The 18,044-nt window shown below is 43.0% G+C and overlaps 1 protein-coding gene across 1 annotated transcript in view; it reads left to right on the top strand.

The window, feature by feature from the left end:
• LOC124264590 (glucose transporter type 1-like) overlaps nucleotides 1-11,416 on the top strand; it is a 40,716-nt gene extending 29,300 nt beyond the window's left edge. Inside the window, exons 5-14 of the mRNA XM_046699340.1 lie at nucleotides 1,550-1,710; nucleotides 2,804-2,928; nucleotides 3,982-4,152; nucleotides 5,178-5,285; nucleotides 6,048-6,136; nucleotides 6,750-6,848; nucleotides 7,385-7,597; nucleotides 8,303-8,378; nucleotides 8,762-8,889; nucleotides 9,561-11,416. Coding sequence (XP_046555296.1) covers nucleotides 1,550-1,710; nucleotides 2,804-2,928; nucleotides 3,982-4,152; nucleotides 5,178-5,285; nucleotides 6,048-6,136; nucleotides 6,750-6,848; nucleotides 7,385-7,597; nucleotides 8,303-8,378; nucleotides 8,762-8,889; nucleotides 9,561-9,764 — 1,374 coding nt within the window. The 3' untranslated portion in view covers nucleotides 9,765-11,416. The remainder of the gene's footprint in view (nucleotides 1-1,549; nucleotides 1,711-2,803; nucleotides 2,929-3,981; nucleotides 4,153-5,177; nucleotides 5,286-6,047; nucleotides 6,137-6,749; nucleotides 6,849-7,384; nucleotides 7,598-8,302; nucleotides 8,379-8,761; nucleotides 8,890-9,560) is intronic.
• The last annotated feature ends 6,628 nt before the right edge of the window (nucleotides 11,417-18,044 follow it).

Here is an 18,044-nt window from a genome sequence, read left to right as displayed (position 1 = left end):
GCATGATTTATGCTATCTGTGACCCACCAGTGACAAGATGTCACACGCAATTTCTTATGTTGTCAGCATGTTTTATGTATCGTGACTTGCTTGTCACGTAGCAGTTGATCGTGTTCACACTTCGTGACAGATGACAGTCTCAAGATACACCCAATAGTCGCACACAAATATTTCATACTATATCTCTTCTTTGTGCGGCCTTTGCACTTGTAGTGACTATAGTCTGTTTGCAGTGAAAACATACCGATGAATGTCACTTTAAACCAAAAAGTAAAACAAATAAAGTAAAATTAAGACTGCGAATCCTCATGATTTTACCTTGCCAATTGAACATTTAAATCTCAGAATTTTATTCGACTTAGGATAAAAGTTGTTTAACAAACGAACATAGTTTCACATGGCTATTATTGGTTTGTATTACAAGGGGGTATGCACATTAAATGAAACACCGGAAACGACAAGGTTAGTTATAAGTTAACGCTCTTCACGTACCGCACGTGCATTTGTTTCACTGTTCCAACTACTGCGCTAACCCCCTTGTAATACAAACCAGTAATATCGATTTGAATCTATGATCGTTTGTTAAACAACTTTTATCCTAATTTGAATAAACTTTTGAGATTAAATGTTCAATTGGCAAGGTAAAATTATGAGGATTCGCAATCTTAATTTCACTTTATTTGATTTACTTTTTTGTTTTCACTGCAATCAGACTATAACTGGTTGTGTTTCAACAAGAGTGTGTACGGGATTTCATGAGATATACGTTTGTGTACACCCCTACTGTATAAGCCATTCAACCAGCAAACTTCTGTACACAACCAAATTAACGTAACTGTTAATACCACATGGTAGTATTGTATGTATCAGTTTGTTTGTTTGTGTGTATGTTTGTTTATGGTAAACTGTAAATCGGCTTCTAGCGCAGCTTATATAACCTCAAAATGAAGCAATACATCAGGGGGGTCAGTCTTGGTCCAGTCGTGCAAGGCGCCGCAATTACCTGCTCAGAGTTATGTCCCTTAAGCGCATGGCACGATTCTGGGTTAGAATCCCTTTAATGCGTCTGGGTTCGTCAGCACTTGTTCTCGAGAGTTTCAGAAACAGTTAAGGACCTTCATCACTTCAAGCTTTCATCCGTCATTAAGCTGTGTGTAGTTTTTGTTGTTTGTTGTTGTTTGTTGTTGTTGTTGTTGGTTGTTGGTTGTTGTTGTTGTTGTTTGTTGCTGTTGTTGTTTAACGCCGCACTCAGCAATATTCCAGCTATATGGAGGCGGTCTGTAAATAATCGAGTCTGGACCAGACAATCCAGTGATCACCAGCATGATCATCGATGTACACAACTGGGATACGATGACATGTGTCAACCAAGTCAGCCAGCCTGACCACCCGATCCCGTTAGTCGCCTCTTACGACAAGGATGGGTCACTGAAGATCAGTATTCTAACCCGGATGTTGAGTATTAATATGACTGGAATTCTGTTCACGTGACATTAAACACAACCCACACATAGGTTGTAAACGTATTTACGATTGTGACATTTTTCAGAGGATCAAGGAGTTTATGAACGCCACATCCATAGCACGTGACGGTCAGGAGATGGACGTGGACACTCAGACCAACCTGTTCGCTGTCCTGGTTGCAGCCTTTGCTATCGGCGGCGCCGTCGGGGGTCTGTTAGCGGGACTGTGGGCCGACTCCTTTGGCAGGTGGGCTTAACTCTAATTACGGCTTACCCTCTATACGTTCCACTGGGTACGTGACTTACCATAAATGGGACCTGTAGAAGAACTCTCATTGTAATCTAACCATTAGACAATCCACCATATACGTGACCTACCACGAATGTCACTTACCCGAAGAGGTGAGGTGAAATTGGTTTTATCGTCGTGCTTGAGAATATTTCGCTCATATGACGACGTGCATGCGTGTGTATGTGTATGTGCGGCTGCTTGTACTAGCCCAGACTGAAGCTGGTTTTATAGTGCTAGCCCACTGAGATACCATGCCGCAGTGAAGCATGAATATCCCACTGAGACACATTATACTGACTCCGAGCCGACCAGTCCTTGTTGTACCCATTAATGCCGAGCGCCAGGCAGAGACCAACAAGTACCATATTTAAACGTCTTTTGGTATGACGCGGTCGGGGATCGAACCCGCGACCTTCCGCTATCCGGGCGGACGCTCTAACCACTACACCACGGAGGCGGTCCTTACCCGAAGAACTCTTATTGTGATGTATGCGGTATGCGATCTGCCATGATCGTGACATACCATGACGACGAACTGAGGCAAGCGTAGGGCCATTTGTCAGAAGTATTAAAGCTCATATATTCCTTTGCATGTATGCACCTAAGCTCAAAAAACGTATACGACATATACAACATTATGAATTAACGAAAACTGGCCGGTCAAGTGCTTTTCGAATAAAAACAGAAAATTATTTTCTCATTTCTGCAAATGAGACAGCAAACTTCATAAGACCGACCCGTGAATATCTGGGTTAGAATTGGTCTTGATTATGCTGGTCGTAAGAGGCGACTAACGGGATCGGGTGGTTGACACATGTCATCGTATCCTAATTGATGCTCATGATGTTGATCACTGGATTGTCTGGTCCAGCCTCCATTACAGACTGCCGCCATATAGCTGGAAATTGTGTGCGATGATAAACAATGACCAGACCATAACACCACCATCCTCGCGATAACATGCAAATGTTTTCTTGAAGTACAGAAAAGTTTGTTCAAATCTTCAAAAATTAAGTGTGATAATCTATTTCTTTGTTGTTTCTTTCAGAAAGAAGGGCTCCATGATTAACGCCTTGATTGGAGTTGGAGCTGCTGCACTGTTGTACTTCGGCAGAATGGCGGAAACCTACGAGATGATCATTGTGGGGAGGCTGGTCGTGGGATTCAACTGTGGTATGTGTATCTGAATGTTTTAATACGTTTCTCAGGTCCTACTTAGCGGATGAGGATGTATTTTATCGTTATAGCTTATCATTTGATCTGTGTAAATGGCGACTACGTAGTTTGATGTTGTAAAGTGATACGCGTTACATTCATTATGTAAACGCTGAACGCGATCATAAAACGACAACGATGATGATGATGGTGATGATGGTGATGGTGATGATGATGATGATGATGATGATGATGATGATGATGATGATGATGATGATCTGTGTCAGAAGTTGACTTGAACAGAAATTTATTTTTTGCATTGTCAAAATGAATTTTTCTACTATATCAACAGACTGAAGGGGAAACATTTCTATTGAAAAATTAGGAAATATTTGGATAACAGGAACACGTGTACGTATCATATGTCCCTCTTGAAGAATTATATCAGTTAAACGTATGCAAGAATATACGTGACTGTGGGGCGTTTTTTAGTCTAGTGGTTAAAATCTGTCTTCGTCACGAGGGAGACCAGGGTTCGATTCCCCATATGGGTACAATGTGTGGAACTTATTTCTCTTGTCCTTCGCTGTCCTTTTGCTGGAATGGGTTTTTTATTTTTAAAGTGGCTTAAAACCATACTTCACTCACCTTAAACCCAAGGCGGGGCGGTGGGGTAGCCTAATGGTTAAAGCGTTGGCTCGTCACGCCGAAGACCCGGGTTCGAATCCCCACATGGGCACAATGTATGAAGCCCATTTCTGGTGTCCCCCGCCGTGATGTTGCTGGAATATTGCTAAAAGCGGCGTAAAACCAAACTCAGTCAGTCAGTTAAACCCAAGGCAATCACATTGAAAAAATATCTGCACAAGACGTTAATAGTTGTTTTAACTATGGGATTGCAATGTAACTGTGCATCTCAAAAGAAAACCAAGTCAGCGACCTGACCACCCGATCCCGTTAGTCGCCTCTTACGACAAGCATGGGTTACTGAGGTTTGTTGAAGATCAAATCTAACCCAGCTGTTCCCGGGTTGCTGGACAACGTTTACAGATTATATCTACATACTTACAGGTCTCTACACGGCTCTGGCACCTATCTACCTGAGCGAGATCGCGTCAGTTGACATCAGAGGAGCTCTGGGTGTGTTGCATCAGCTATTTGTCGTTTCCGGTATTCTAATCTCGCAAATTCTCGGCTTCCCCGAGATATTAGGAAACAACGCATACTGGGACGTTCTCTTGGGTAAGAATGATAATAGTTCATAAATGAACAAAATATACGTTTAGAATCCTTCAGTGAAATTTTTACAAGACCTTTGTATCATATATAATTATGTTTTGAATAATAATGTAAACTCTATCGATTTCCGCTACAACCCGGGATTTTTTTTGTAATTATTCTTATTATTATATATCGCATTTTTTAGCAAATAGCAGACTATATATAAATATTAACATGTAATTTGAAGACATAGTACATTTTGGGTTATGTGGAAGTAAGGCATCTTCAGAATATCTCGTATCATCTCGTGTCGTCTCGTAAATGACAAATGACACGTCACAGCGTCATTATAAAATTTATTTCCTCTGCGAATGTTTGCTTGTTTGTTGTTTAACACCGCACTCGGCAATGTTACAGCTATATGGCGGCGGTCTGTAAATTATGGAGTCTGGACCAGACAATCCGGTGATTGATATAATGAGCATCGATCTTTGTAATGCGAATAAGACATGCATCAACCAAGTCAGCTAAGTCTGACCACCTTATCCCGTTTGGTCGTCTCTTACGACAAGCATGAGTTGCTGACGACCAGGTCTAATGGGGTATTCACGGGTTTGTGCTTAAAACCCTTATTCATCCCGATATGCATCTAGATGTGTTGGGGGCGGTGGGGTAGCCTAGTGGTTAAAGCGTTCGCCCGTCACGCCGAAGACTCGGGTTCGATTCTGGAATACTGTTCAAGGCGGCTTCGTACCCAATTCGCTCCCTCGCGTTCACTCACACAAAAAGTTTATCTTGTTTTATGCCTGAAATGTGATGTGATGTGTAATTTGAACTCAATTCCTTTATCTTGGGGGGCGGTGGGGTAGCCTAGTGGTTAAAGCGTTCGCTCTTCACGCCGAAGACCCGGGTTCGATTCCCCACATGGATACAATGTGTGAAGCCCATTTCTGGTGTTCCCCGCCGTCATATTGCTGGAATATTGCTAAAAACCTCGTAAAACTAAGCTCACACAAACTCACGTTTTATCTTTGTCATTTCGTCAGGCTTGACGGCAACACCCTGTGTCCTGCAGCTGATAGTCATGCCGTTCTGCCCGGAGAGTCCACGATATCTGCTGATCTCAAAAGGCCAAGAACTTGCTGCACAAACAGGTTTGTTGATATTCAGTGTAAATCACACACACAAAATATGTCTCGGGCGGAGTAAGACGAGGGATACTGTTACTTTTGACCTTCAACTCACCCCCACCCACACCTCACGCCCATCTCCCCGCCCTCCTGTAACAGGTATTGAAATAGGTTTCTACACCCCGAAACGCGTTCGGTTTATAAATCACTTCGGTCTTAAATCAACGATAAAGGACCGCAAAATTGAAAACAGTAGCTTTATCTTTTAATTGAAATAGGTTTGTATTCCACGAGAAGGGATTTGTGTTAATAGTTTCTTTTCAAATTTCATAGACCTCCATGGTGTAGTGGTAAGAGCGTCCGCCCGGAGAACGGAAGGTCGCGGGTTCGATCCCCGACCCCGTCATACCAAAAGACGTTAAAATATGGTACTTGTTGGTCTCTGCCTGGCGCTCGGCATTAATGGGTACAACAAGGACTGGTCGGCTCGGAGTCAGTATTATGTGTCTGAGTGGGATATTCATGCTTCACTGCGGTATGGTATCTCAGTGGGCTAGCACTATAAAACCAGCTTCAGTCTGGGCTAGTACAAGCAGCCGCATATACACATACACACGCATGCACGTCGTCATATGAGCGAAATATTTTCAAGCACGACGTAAAACCCTATTTCACCTCACCTCACCTCAAATTTCATAGCCCTGAGATCCTGTTTTCAATGAATGTGCGATGAATATTGCAGTCGATTTAGTAATGGTAAAGATCAAATCAATGCATTGCTTTCAGTGCTGCGGTCGCTTCGCGGAATCGATGACGTAGATGGAGAGATATCGGAGATGAGAATCGAGGCTGAACAAGCTCAAAGCGAGGCTAAAGTAAGTCTGGATTGTCCTGGATGAACTGAAGGTCGGTCTCGGTTAGTGTTGCAATGATTAAAACCCGTGTCTATTACGAACAACAGCTACAATGGTACGTGAAAAGGTACACGTTTGATAATAAACAAAAAAATAAAACTCATTTCTCAAAATTAAAAGTTTCTTGATCCACGTCGGGGTTATATGGTTCCCTCGTAACGCCGAGGACCCGTGAAGATCCGGGGAAGAGGAGGTCTTCAGCAACCCATGCTTGCCACAAAAGGCGACTATGCTTGTGGTAAGAGGCGACTAACGGGATCGGGTGGTCAGGCTCTCTGACTTGGTTGACACATGTCATCGGTTCCCAATTGCGCAAATCGATGCTCATGCTGTTGATCACTGGATTGTCTGGTCCAGACTCGATTATTTACAGACCACCGCCATATAGCTGGAATGTTGCTGAGTGCGGCGTAAAACTAAACTCACTCACTCACTCACGTAACGCCGAAGGCCCTGGTTCGATTCCCCACTTGGTACAATTTCGGAAGCCCATTTCTGGTTTCCCGCACTGGAATAATGATATAAGCGGCGCAAAACTAAACTCACTCACACACTTGATGACGTATATTTCCAGGTTAGCGTTATCAGGCTGTTCAAGAAGCGATCTCTGCGCATGCCCCTTGTCATCAGTATCGTCATGCACCTCTCGCAGCAACTCTCAGGAATTGTCGCGGTAAGTCACGTTATTCAAACGGAGACGTTTGAGAGACGTTTAATTACTGGAAAGTGGTACAGAAATACGATCATATTACATTTTGCCGAGCGCACCTAAAGAGACACAGATACAGCTTATATCTGCAGAGCCCTTATATACATACACATGCACGTACGCATACACGCGCGCATGCACGCAAAAACACACACACTCATACAAAATACGCCGTGGATCGACACGACGACCTTGCCCTCTCCGAGCATTTACAAATGTAACCGACACACATAAAAATAATTAGTGAACCTGTATTGTTTAATCAGATTATCTAATGTTGTAGAACTTAAGACATCAGAGGGGCTGTAGGGTAGCCTAGTGGTTAAAGCCTACGCTCATCGCGTTGACGACCCGGGTTCGATTCCCCACATGAGTACAATGTGCGAAACCCATTTCTGGTGTCCCCCGCCGTGACATTACTGGAATATTGTTAAAAGAGGCGTAAAGCTAAGCTTACTCACTCACTGCTTACTCACTAAGACATCAGATTTTCGTTACAGATATTCTACTATTCCGGGAATCTCTACAAAGGGGCGGGGCTAGATGAATCCACCGCCACACACGCCACGAGCGGGGTGGGAGCGGTCATGGTTGTCATGACACTGGTGACGATTCCACTCATGGACCGGGTTGGTCGACGAACTCTACATCTGATTGGTCTAGGCGGAATGGCCGTGTCTAGCATATTAATTACAGTGTGCCTCTCGCTTTTGGTAAGTTGAACTTTAACTATATAGAAAGTAAACAATTTTGAATAGTTACGATTACAAGAGTAAACAAATTTTAATTTGTGAGCATAAGGTTCCTTTTGTTAAAAAATATAAGATGCATGTTACGACAATTACTTTCACATTTTATAAAACCCGTGCAGATCCGGTTTAGAATTGGTCTTCAGGAACTCATGTTTGTCGATGGAGGGATCGGATGCCAGGCTTGCTGACCTGGTTGTTGCACGTAATCTATCCCATTTGCTGGATCGTTGCTCATGATGTCAATCACTGGATTGTCTGGTCCAGACACGATTGTTTACAAACCGCCGTCTGTAGCTATAGCTGGATAATTGCTGAGAAGGCAACAGCAACAGCAACAGCAAAAATCCCAAATAAACAAAATATTTTAATAAATGAGAGTCCAAAACGCATCACACATCTATACTGTCAACTTTTCGAAGACCTGGAATCTAAGCCATGACCATCGCCTGACAATTGACTCCCAGAAATGTTTGAGCAAATGCATTTCTATTTTAAATCTGTACCACATCAAACATGAGCATGAACATAGTGTTTTTTACGTATTAGAAATTTCAGAAATAATGAGCGTAAAACACTTCTGTTTTAGCGACACTTCTACCACATCAAACATAAACATGAACATCGTGTTCTTTTTAAATATGACCGGCAACGCTTTCGATATTTCAGGACCGGGTAGAGTGGTTTAAAGTGGCAAGTATCGCTGTGTCTCTCCTGTTCGTCGTCTTCTTCGCCTTAGGGCCAGGTGTGTGTGGTTCTACAATATTTCAGTTATTTAACAAAGTGAAAGCCCGAATGGATGCATTTCTTAGACAATTAGAGCGATGGGGTAGCCTCGTGGTTAAAGCGATAACTTATCCTTGGTTCGATATCCCATTTCTGGCGTCCCCCGCCGTGATATTGCTGGAATATTGCTGAAAGCGGCGTGAAAATACACTCACTCAACGACTCACTCATTGCCTTGGACAACTGGTACTCTGTACCTCTGTAAAATGATAGTTATACCGCCATACCTTTTTACCATGCTTAAAATCGTAAGTTTGATTGTAAGATCAATAATGTGTTTTAGCTTAAAAGTGCTTCAGGTCATGTTTTAAAAAAAAAAATATATAATTCTCTTCTTTCAAGGTTCCATACCCTGGTTGATAGTAGCAGAGTTGTTCTCTCAGGGACCGAGATCATCTGCCATCAGCGTGTCTGTCCTCGTCAACTGGGTGGCCAACTTCTGTGTTGGGTATGCCTTTCCCCAAATGCAGGTAAAAGTATTGAAAGTCACCCCTATTGCTTCAGTCTCCAAATGTACATTACCATATCAATGCCAAGATCGAAATTAGGAATTAACACGATTAGACCCCTAAGGAAGAAACAGAGGTCCCAAGCCGCGAAGATCCTGGTTAGAATTGGTCTTCAGTAACCGAAGCTTGTCGTAAGAGGCGACTAACGGGATCGGGTGGTCAGGCTCGCTGATTTGGTTGACACATGTCTTCGTATCCCAATTGCGTAGATCGATGCTCATGATGTTGATACCTGGATTGTCTGGTCCAAACTCGATTATTTACAGACCGCCGCAATATAGCTGGAATGTTGCTGAGTGCGGCGTAAAACTAAACTCACTCACTCACGTAACGCCGAAGGCCTGGTTCGATTCCCCACTTGGTACAATTTGGTGTGTGAGTTTTACGAAAATCAGTATGACGAGCATGCATGTGTCCCCCGCCGTGATATTGCTGGAATATTGCTAAAGGTGGCGTAAAACCCAGCTCACTCACTCACTCCAGGCCCTATCAAATAGTGGTTATACCAGGTGACCGTATTATGCCCCACAGGTTGTACCTGTGACAAACACTTGCAAAGGCAAGTCAACTATCAGCAGCATTTTCCTTGAGCGACATTTTCTAAGATATTTTCTTTTCTTTTGTCTTTCCAGAAAGGACTGATGAGCTATTCCTTCGTACCCTTCACAGTTTTGATCATACTTTTCTGGATATTCGTATTCATGTTCCTACCAGAAACGAAAGGCAGAACAATTGAAGAAATCTCATCCATATGGCGAAAAGACGAAGACAAGGGAGATAAGTCTAGATCGGGGAGCTACTTAGTATCCTACCAGAAGAACCCCAACAATCTATAAAGGATGAACTCTTGGCATCCATCAGTCTTGAATAATGACTCCACGACATTAGCGTAGCATCAGCCTTTGCTACGACGATGAACATCAAGAGTTTCTGCAACAGAATCTACAGCTGTGTGTAAACTGAAGGGTTCACACGTTTGCTATAGTAAGCGATCCACAAGTTCCCAGACACTATATATATATATAACAAAACCAGATACGAAAGAAACATCACATGGTACGGTGACAGTTATCCATAGAAACGAACATTTCAACTTTTCCGGACCAACAAATTCAGTAGTGAAGTGTCGGAGAAGTGCAATGTTTTGACGATATGATCACCTGGATTTAACTACCGTCGATTGGCCAGTACGGACCTTCAACGAGGAACCTTTATCAGATTTTTTCCTTGTGTAAAAGACAATGGAAATTAGCTTCAGTTTGGATGTATGATATATATGTATTACACCAGGCGTGTATATCTTGTTCGCGGCATATATCTTCCCAGAGCATATATCAATATCCATTTGATGGCAGGGCGGAATTTCGTAATGATTATTAGTTTTGTCAGTTTTATGAATATGTTGTATCGCTGAAGGTTTTATAACGTAATACCTGTAAATCAGGTATGTGTGATTACGTTCCATACCATAACAATTGTTTTGTCGAGTGCACATCTAAAATTTACTTACATTAGATGATGCCTTTTATTGGTCCTCATAACCCATGCTTGTCGTAAGAGGCGACTAACGGGATCGGGTGGTCAGGCTCGCTGACTTGGTTGACACATGTCATCGTATCCTAACTTCGTAGATCGATGCTCATGCTGTTGATCACTGGTCCAGACTCGATTATTTACAGACCGTCGTCATATAGCTGGAATAGTGTGGCGTTAAATAACAACCAACCATCCATCCAACCAACCAACCAACCAACCAACCACCATGGTTACACTGGTGAAAATGGTCACATACATATATGCCTGGCGTAAAAACGTTTGGGTGGTCAGGCCCGGTTAATGTTCATTGACATGAGAAATGCTCGACATCGAACCCTAAAGGATGAATTGAAGCTCCTAATAGTAATCAAAGACTGTACAGGTCGTCGTCAGATGGCGGGAGGGGATCCGAGCGTTTTGCCAGCACTCAAAACACGACAAAGTTACTTTTTAGGATGAAATTTCAAGATTTCAAAGAGCGTCATGCAGTTGTTGATCAAACCACCTCAGGACTATTTTCATATTGATTCTACCATGTTTTTCTTGTGTGGATAATTGACTTGACTTTGCGTGTGTTGTAACGGGTTTTACCATGGTTCCGGCAACAACTGGCAGCGTCAGTGTTTGTGATTTATATAACATCCTTATGATGTAGTCGGGATGGTTTATGCAGACTTTTATATTGAGTGATCACGTACCTCTCCAGACATCCCATGTATCCCTCCATGATATTCAACGTCTCACTCCGTTTCATTTCCTTTTATGTATCACAAGAACAGGATGGTTGCATGTATTCATGTTCGTTATCGGAAAATCCCTTTTTGTATTTTTTTACTAGTATTTCATTTTGTTGTGAATATTGTAATATATTTTCTCTAATATACATGTACACCTTTCTCTAATAACAAAAATAGATTTGTAACAACATTACGGAATAAAATTGATATGCCAAGTGAAATTGTAATTTTTTTTAAACTTATCCTATCTCACGACTTGCACCGGAAGGTCTCTTCGATGACCGCCTCCGTGGTGTAAGATCCGGGTAGAATAGGTCTTCAGCAACCCATGTGCTTGCCATGAAAAGCGGCGACTATCTTGTCCCTAACGGGAGAGCGGAAGGTCGGTTCCCAATTGTGCAGATCGATTCGATCCCCGACCGGTCAGACCAAAACAGACATTAAAATATGCTGTACTAAACTGTTGGTCCCGTTAAAATATGGCCTGGTCGCTCGGCATTAATGGGTACAACAAGGACTGGTCGGCTCGGAGTCAGTATAATGCGTCTGAGTGGGGTATTCATGCTTCACTGCGGCATGGTATGACAGTGGGCTAGCACTATAAAACCAGCTTCAGTCTGGGCTAGTACAAGCAGCCGCACATACACATACACACGCATGCACGTCGTCATATGAGCGAAATATTCTCAAGCACGACTTTAAACCCAATTTCACCTCACCTCACCCCTCTCTTGCTTCGACTTTTTGTGGAACGACTGTAAACTTTTCCCCATAGGCCTCCTTGTCCATTCGCCCGTGCAATCAATGCTGCACTCCTTAATTACCTTCCTAGTTCCCAATAAAGCTTGCAGCATGCTCCACTGATTGCTCACGTGACTACCTTGAATGATCATTCTCTTTCTTGTCGCACGACCTCGTGGACGTGCTGTATATTAGGAACATTATTTCACCCTAACATCATGGGGAAAACAGATAATCAGTCAAGGAAAAGGAAAGTTTGTGCTCAATGCAAGACGAATTATTCGTCCCTCGACCCTCACTCGTCTTGCAGTGACTGTATTGGACAATGTAACTGGAACAAACGATGTGGCAAGTGTAATTCACTAAAAGATGAGGATTTTAAGGTCTACCTTCGTGTTTGCTCGAATCGCCGATAGGGACAGGAAATCAACAGAATCTGATCCCACTCACGCCAAGCGTTTCAAGCTACAGCGACAGAAAATCATACCTTCACGCAAGAGAGCGACAGCTGTGGTTCAAGAGGATTTTATGGACGCTTCATCAGATTCTTACTTATCTGAGGACGTTCAGCACCTATTACATCAATCACCTCCTTCCATAGCGTCAGATCACTCGCGGGTGGTTGTGATCGTAAGTCTTCGTTGCTTGTCCCATCTACACTACCAGGGGACCTTAGATCGACACTATCATCATCCAGATCATCGGTACATATCCCCTCGACTGTCTCAGTTTGTATGGAGCCTGGCCAACCGCGTTCAACCAGCCAACTGTCTCCCCACAGTTCATTGAACCGGACTGAGCTGGCTACAACAGCGTCGCCGGGGGGACGTTCATCATGAATCAACACTTCAGGTTTCGTCACCTAATCGCCTAACCAGATCGCCACATCATTCTAGATCACCACAACGATCTAGATCACCTTCACGATCCAGATCACCATCACAAGCCCAATCTAGATCACTGTGCCGATCAAGATCACCGGATCGATCCAGATCACAGTCACGATCCAGAACACAACTACGATCCACATCACCTGATCAATCAAGATCACCTAACCGATCCAGATCACCAAACGGGTCCAGATCACAACTTCGAATCAGATCACCGGATAGATCCAGATAACCTAGCCGATAATGAAGATTTGACACTCTGCCCTGTTAGGGCTCTACACGTTTACCTTGCTGACTCCAAGGATCGTCGACAGCTATGGAAGCGCCTCTTCATACCCTTGTCGACTGCTTCAAGAACTGAGGTTTCCCGGACCACATTGGCCTTCTGGATGCGTGCCACGATCCTGCGAGCCTACACCTTTGCAGGTTTGCCTCCTCCAGCCGCTTCCAATCCTCATGAGACTCGTGCACTAGCCTCGACGATGGCCCTCCATAGCAACTGCTCCTTGACCGCTATCATGGAAGGTTGCTTCTGGCGTTCTGATACAGTCTTCTCTTCACATGCGAGACCTGTCTGTCACGAATGTCCAGGGACTACACCAGTTCGGACCTCTTGTACTGGCTCAGCAGCTAACATCGGCTCAACAACGCAGATGAGTGACAGTTCCGCATTCGCGTTACTACTTCCTTGTATATACTGAATAAAACTTGAACTGGATCTCAACCTTTTGTTCTCATTATATGGGTTTAAGAACTACTTCACTTGGCCTCCATACCAAGGCATCGGAATACGGCCACCTAGCGTGGCCCTACAGACCTGAGGCACAATCAGTATGACGATGCAGGTGTTCGACATTCACGCTTACTGACCTCTACTCCACAGAGCAATTACATCAGGGAAGTGTGACACTCCCGAATTCCAGTGGATTTCGTTGCGTTCTGCCTCCAAAGTTGCCAGGCACATCCTTTGACTAAGCTTAGGCAAAGGAGTGAGGGTCGATTTAATGCTGCCCGGAACTGAACGTTAAACCTTGGAGATGCCGAGTTGTGTTTCTCTTTCACCCGCCTCGGTCGGTGTCTGGGGGGCCTTCTTGAAGCAGGGGCTGGCCCAATTCTAGTCGCAAGACTTTAATTATGGGGGTACCTTGTAAATCGTGGCGAGGCGAGGCTTACTTGCCGAGTTGCGTCCTTTGTCTTGTACAAGGTTGCGGCCGAACACCACATCGCTCGGGAGCACCCATCTCCCTGGGAGTCGTGCCAAATAAGCCAAGGGGTTCCGGAGAACCCACTACAAGCATAGGAGTTGCGTGCATGCGTAACAGGCCTCCCTTGTACATCGCTATCTACGGTTGTCATCAGTCCACACAGCTCCAAGACCAGCTATTCGCACTGTCCAGACAGAAGGGTAATCTGCGGCCCGCCGTCCAACCATGGGATATAATAAGGGCAAGTCGTGAGATAGGATAAGTTTAAAAATTTGGAAATTTTAATGTAAATTGTATATCATATACTTATCCTATCTCACGTGATGGATGCACGCCCGGCCTCCCCACTGCTCACATTACAACGTTGGCTCCAAGATGAGAATGATCATTCAAGGTAGTCACGTGGGCAATTAGTGGAGCATGCTGCAAGCTTTATTAGGAACTAGGAAGCTAATTAAGGAGAGCAGCATGGAGTGCACGGGCGAATGGACAAGGAGGCCTATGGGAAAAAGTTTCGGTCGTTCCACTAAAAGTCGAAGCAAGAGAGAGAGGTGCAAGTCGTGAGATAGGATAAGTATATAAATATAAAATTTATATTAAAATTTCCAAATTTGTCACACAGCACCCCATACAGTATGCCATGCAATACCCATACAATGTCATGCAATACCCCATACAATATCCCATACAATATGTCATGCAATATCACATACAATGTGCCATGCAATACCCCATACAGTATGTCATGCAAAATCCCATACAATATGTCATGCAATACCCATACAATGTCATGCAATACCCCATACAGTATGTCATGCAATACCCAATACAATATGCCATATGCAATACCCCATACAATATGTCATGCAATATCACATACAATGTCATACAATATGCCATATAAAATACCTATAAAATACCCCATACAATATGTCATGCAATATCCCATACAATGTCATGCAATACCCCATACAATATGTCATATGTCGTGCAATACCCCATAGAGTATGTCATGCAATATCCCAGATACATGCCATACAATATGTCATGCAATACGCCATACAGCATACAGTATGTCATGCAATATTCCATACAATGTCATGCAATACCCCATACAATGTCATGCAATAACCATTCATTCAATATGACATGCAATATGTCATGCAATACCCATACAGTATGTCATGCAATATCCCATACAATGTCATGCAATACCCCATACAATATGTCATGCAATACTCCATGCAATATGTCATACAATATGTCATGCAATATCAATGTGTCATGCAATACCCCACACATAATATGTCATGCAATATGCCATACACTGTCTCATGCAATACCCCATACAATATGTCATGCAAAATCCCATACAATATGTCATGCAATATCCATACAATGTCATGCAATACCCAACACAATATGTCATGCAATACCCCATACAGTATGTCATGCAATATCCCATACAATGTCATGCAATACCTCATACAATATGTCATGTCATGCAATATCTCATGCAATACCCCCACACAACATGTCATGCAATATCTCATGCAATACGTCATATGTCATTATACCCCATACAGTATGTCATGCAATATCCCATACAATGTCATGCAATACCCCATACAATGTATGCAGAACAATCATGCAATGCCTAATTTGGTATGTTGTGCCATGTTCCATGCAATATCTCATACAATATGTCATACAATACCCCATGCAATATGGCATGCACTATCACATGCAAAATATGCCCCATACAGTATATCAAGGAGTGCCCGTTACAGTATGTATTTCATCGTTCAGTTGTCAAACCTGAAGGTACAACAACCTTAGTCTCATCTAAACAGTAATTCCGGGATTTTTTCACGGTATGCCTACTTGTCTGCATCGTCGAATTGCCTCCCCTTGGTCCAAAAACCGCCCGCTTGCCCCATAATTGATTTATCTCCCCTTTAGAAAATACATATGGTTAAAATTATATAGTCGTGAATTATGTGGAATAGAATTGGAGTATATTTTACCTGGACATTGAAATCAGCACAAGTATATCTTGATGTATTAAAATATCTTCGTATGACTACGCCTATCTTGGCATTTCACTGAAGCATTTTACCGAACTTTGAAACACATGTACCCGGACTTTCGAGACGGGTTGGTGACAGGTGCAGCGCACGTGAAGTGACGGGAGACGTGAGACGCCACCCGATAACAACAAATCTGGTTGAGTTTCTTAGAACTATTTGGCTCGTTGTTGCACGAGATTAACACGATTGGCAACACATATTGCCAGAAGACCAGAAATATAAACAGTCTGCAGATAAAAGAGCAAAAATCAGTGATGACACCAGGTGTTCACAAACACGAAAAGTATGTCCTTCTCCGTCGTATGCACCCGAAGATGCTCAGTTTGCACAAAAACGTGAGGGTTTTGTTGAACATCTTCAGACACAAATTCCGTTTGGTGTAAAGGAAAAACAATCTCTTTTAGTTTCACGCCATTCACGATGTTTGCCTAAACATGAAGGCATGTTTCCCATGACGCTCCAGAACAGTATTCCTGCCATGGGACGGCAGTTTGCAATAAGTGAGTTTAGTTTTACACCGCTTTTAGCAATATTCCAGCAATATCACGGCGGGGGACACCAGAAATTGGCTTCACACGTTGTACCACTCTCCTACCCAGAGTTCCGTGTGGCAAGCCAGCATAGTACCTCTGCCACTGGCCAGAAAAATGTGACGATTCGTCACATCTTGCAATGTCCATTCAATATAATGTACAGATTTCTTTACACTTTTATTTTTGACGAGTCTACACATCTAATTAAACATCTTTAATAGAATTGATTAGTTTCCCTGAGAAAATATCCAAAACGTGTGACACTATTTCGATTTGCGTAGCGATCCTTTGTGCTGTCATCGAAGCTGATGGAGAGCAAAACGATGCAGCCAGTTTGATATCTAAATATGCACTGTCATAGACCTTACTGTCGCAGTTGTGGAAGAATATATATGTAACAACGTAAAACGTTATGAAGAGAGCGCCGAAATGCTTTCGTCAGTCCAGTCTCTTCTTATATGAATATGCGCGTTTGTTTACAAACAAGTGAAAAGTCCGGTCACGTGATATGCAAATTAGCCTGTGGCAGTGATGTTATGTTAGTCATCGCTGTGCCGGAGTGTGACGTTGTACTCATGTACGGAATCGAACCCGAGACTTCGGCGTGACTAGCGAACGCTTGAACCACTGGGCTACCCCGCCGCCCCACACTGATTGGATGAGCTGGCTCAACACCTGTCTGGCGTGTCTCTAAGTCTGGTCTTGATTCAGCTATTCTTGACAACATAAGTTTTCAAATTGATGCAACAGAATTCTGGATATATTTTGGATTAAGCCTGTTATATGACTTGCTGCAATCTATGACAAACTTATTCAACATGGCTTGAAAACTAACCAGACAATCAAGTCATGGACCAGAATATCCATTAAAAAGATCTTACATTTGCTGTGTTGGCCTAGTGGAAGAAGTGATTTTACTGTTGTTTGAGGTTATTCAGAATGTTTTCTGCTCTAAGTCAAGTTTTATTCAAGAACCCATTTTGTTATATATGGCTAGAACGTCCTTAAAAGAAGGGGCAAAGAAATGTTTTAACTAACAGATTATTAAGTTGATTTGATATTATACAATTATTATTTGGTATTATTAAATCATTCAGGTCCCAATGGTAGGATCCAAGCAGCTCTGCAGGCAATGTATGTATTTGTGCTGTCTAACTCTCGCTGAGTAATCTGACCTCCATACAGATGGTTTCTTGCAGAGCTTGTTTTGACTTTTTATAACTTCATGAATCACGTTCTTCTGGAGATGACATGGAAGCAGTGACGTGGTGGTCGCACTTTCAACACAGGCGCATAATTTCGCCTGGAGCATGCTTGTCATACAGGCCTGTTTTCACTAAACCGACAAGTATACCACGAGGTTGTTGTGCATGGTTATATAACT

This window comes from Haliotis rubra, unplaced genomic scaffold (genome assembly GCF_003918875.1).
Source record: "Haliotis rubra isolate DU_JTF1 unplaced genomic scaffold, ASM391887v1 Scf930, whole genome shotgun sequence".
In the NCBI taxonomy this organism is placed as follows: domain Eukaryota; kingdom Metazoa; phylum Mollusca; class Gastropoda; order Lepetellida; family Haliotidae; genus Haliotis; species Haliotis rubra.
The sequence above is the reverse complement of the archived record's forward strand: the minus strand, read 5'-3'. Positions and strand labels throughout refer to the sequence as shown.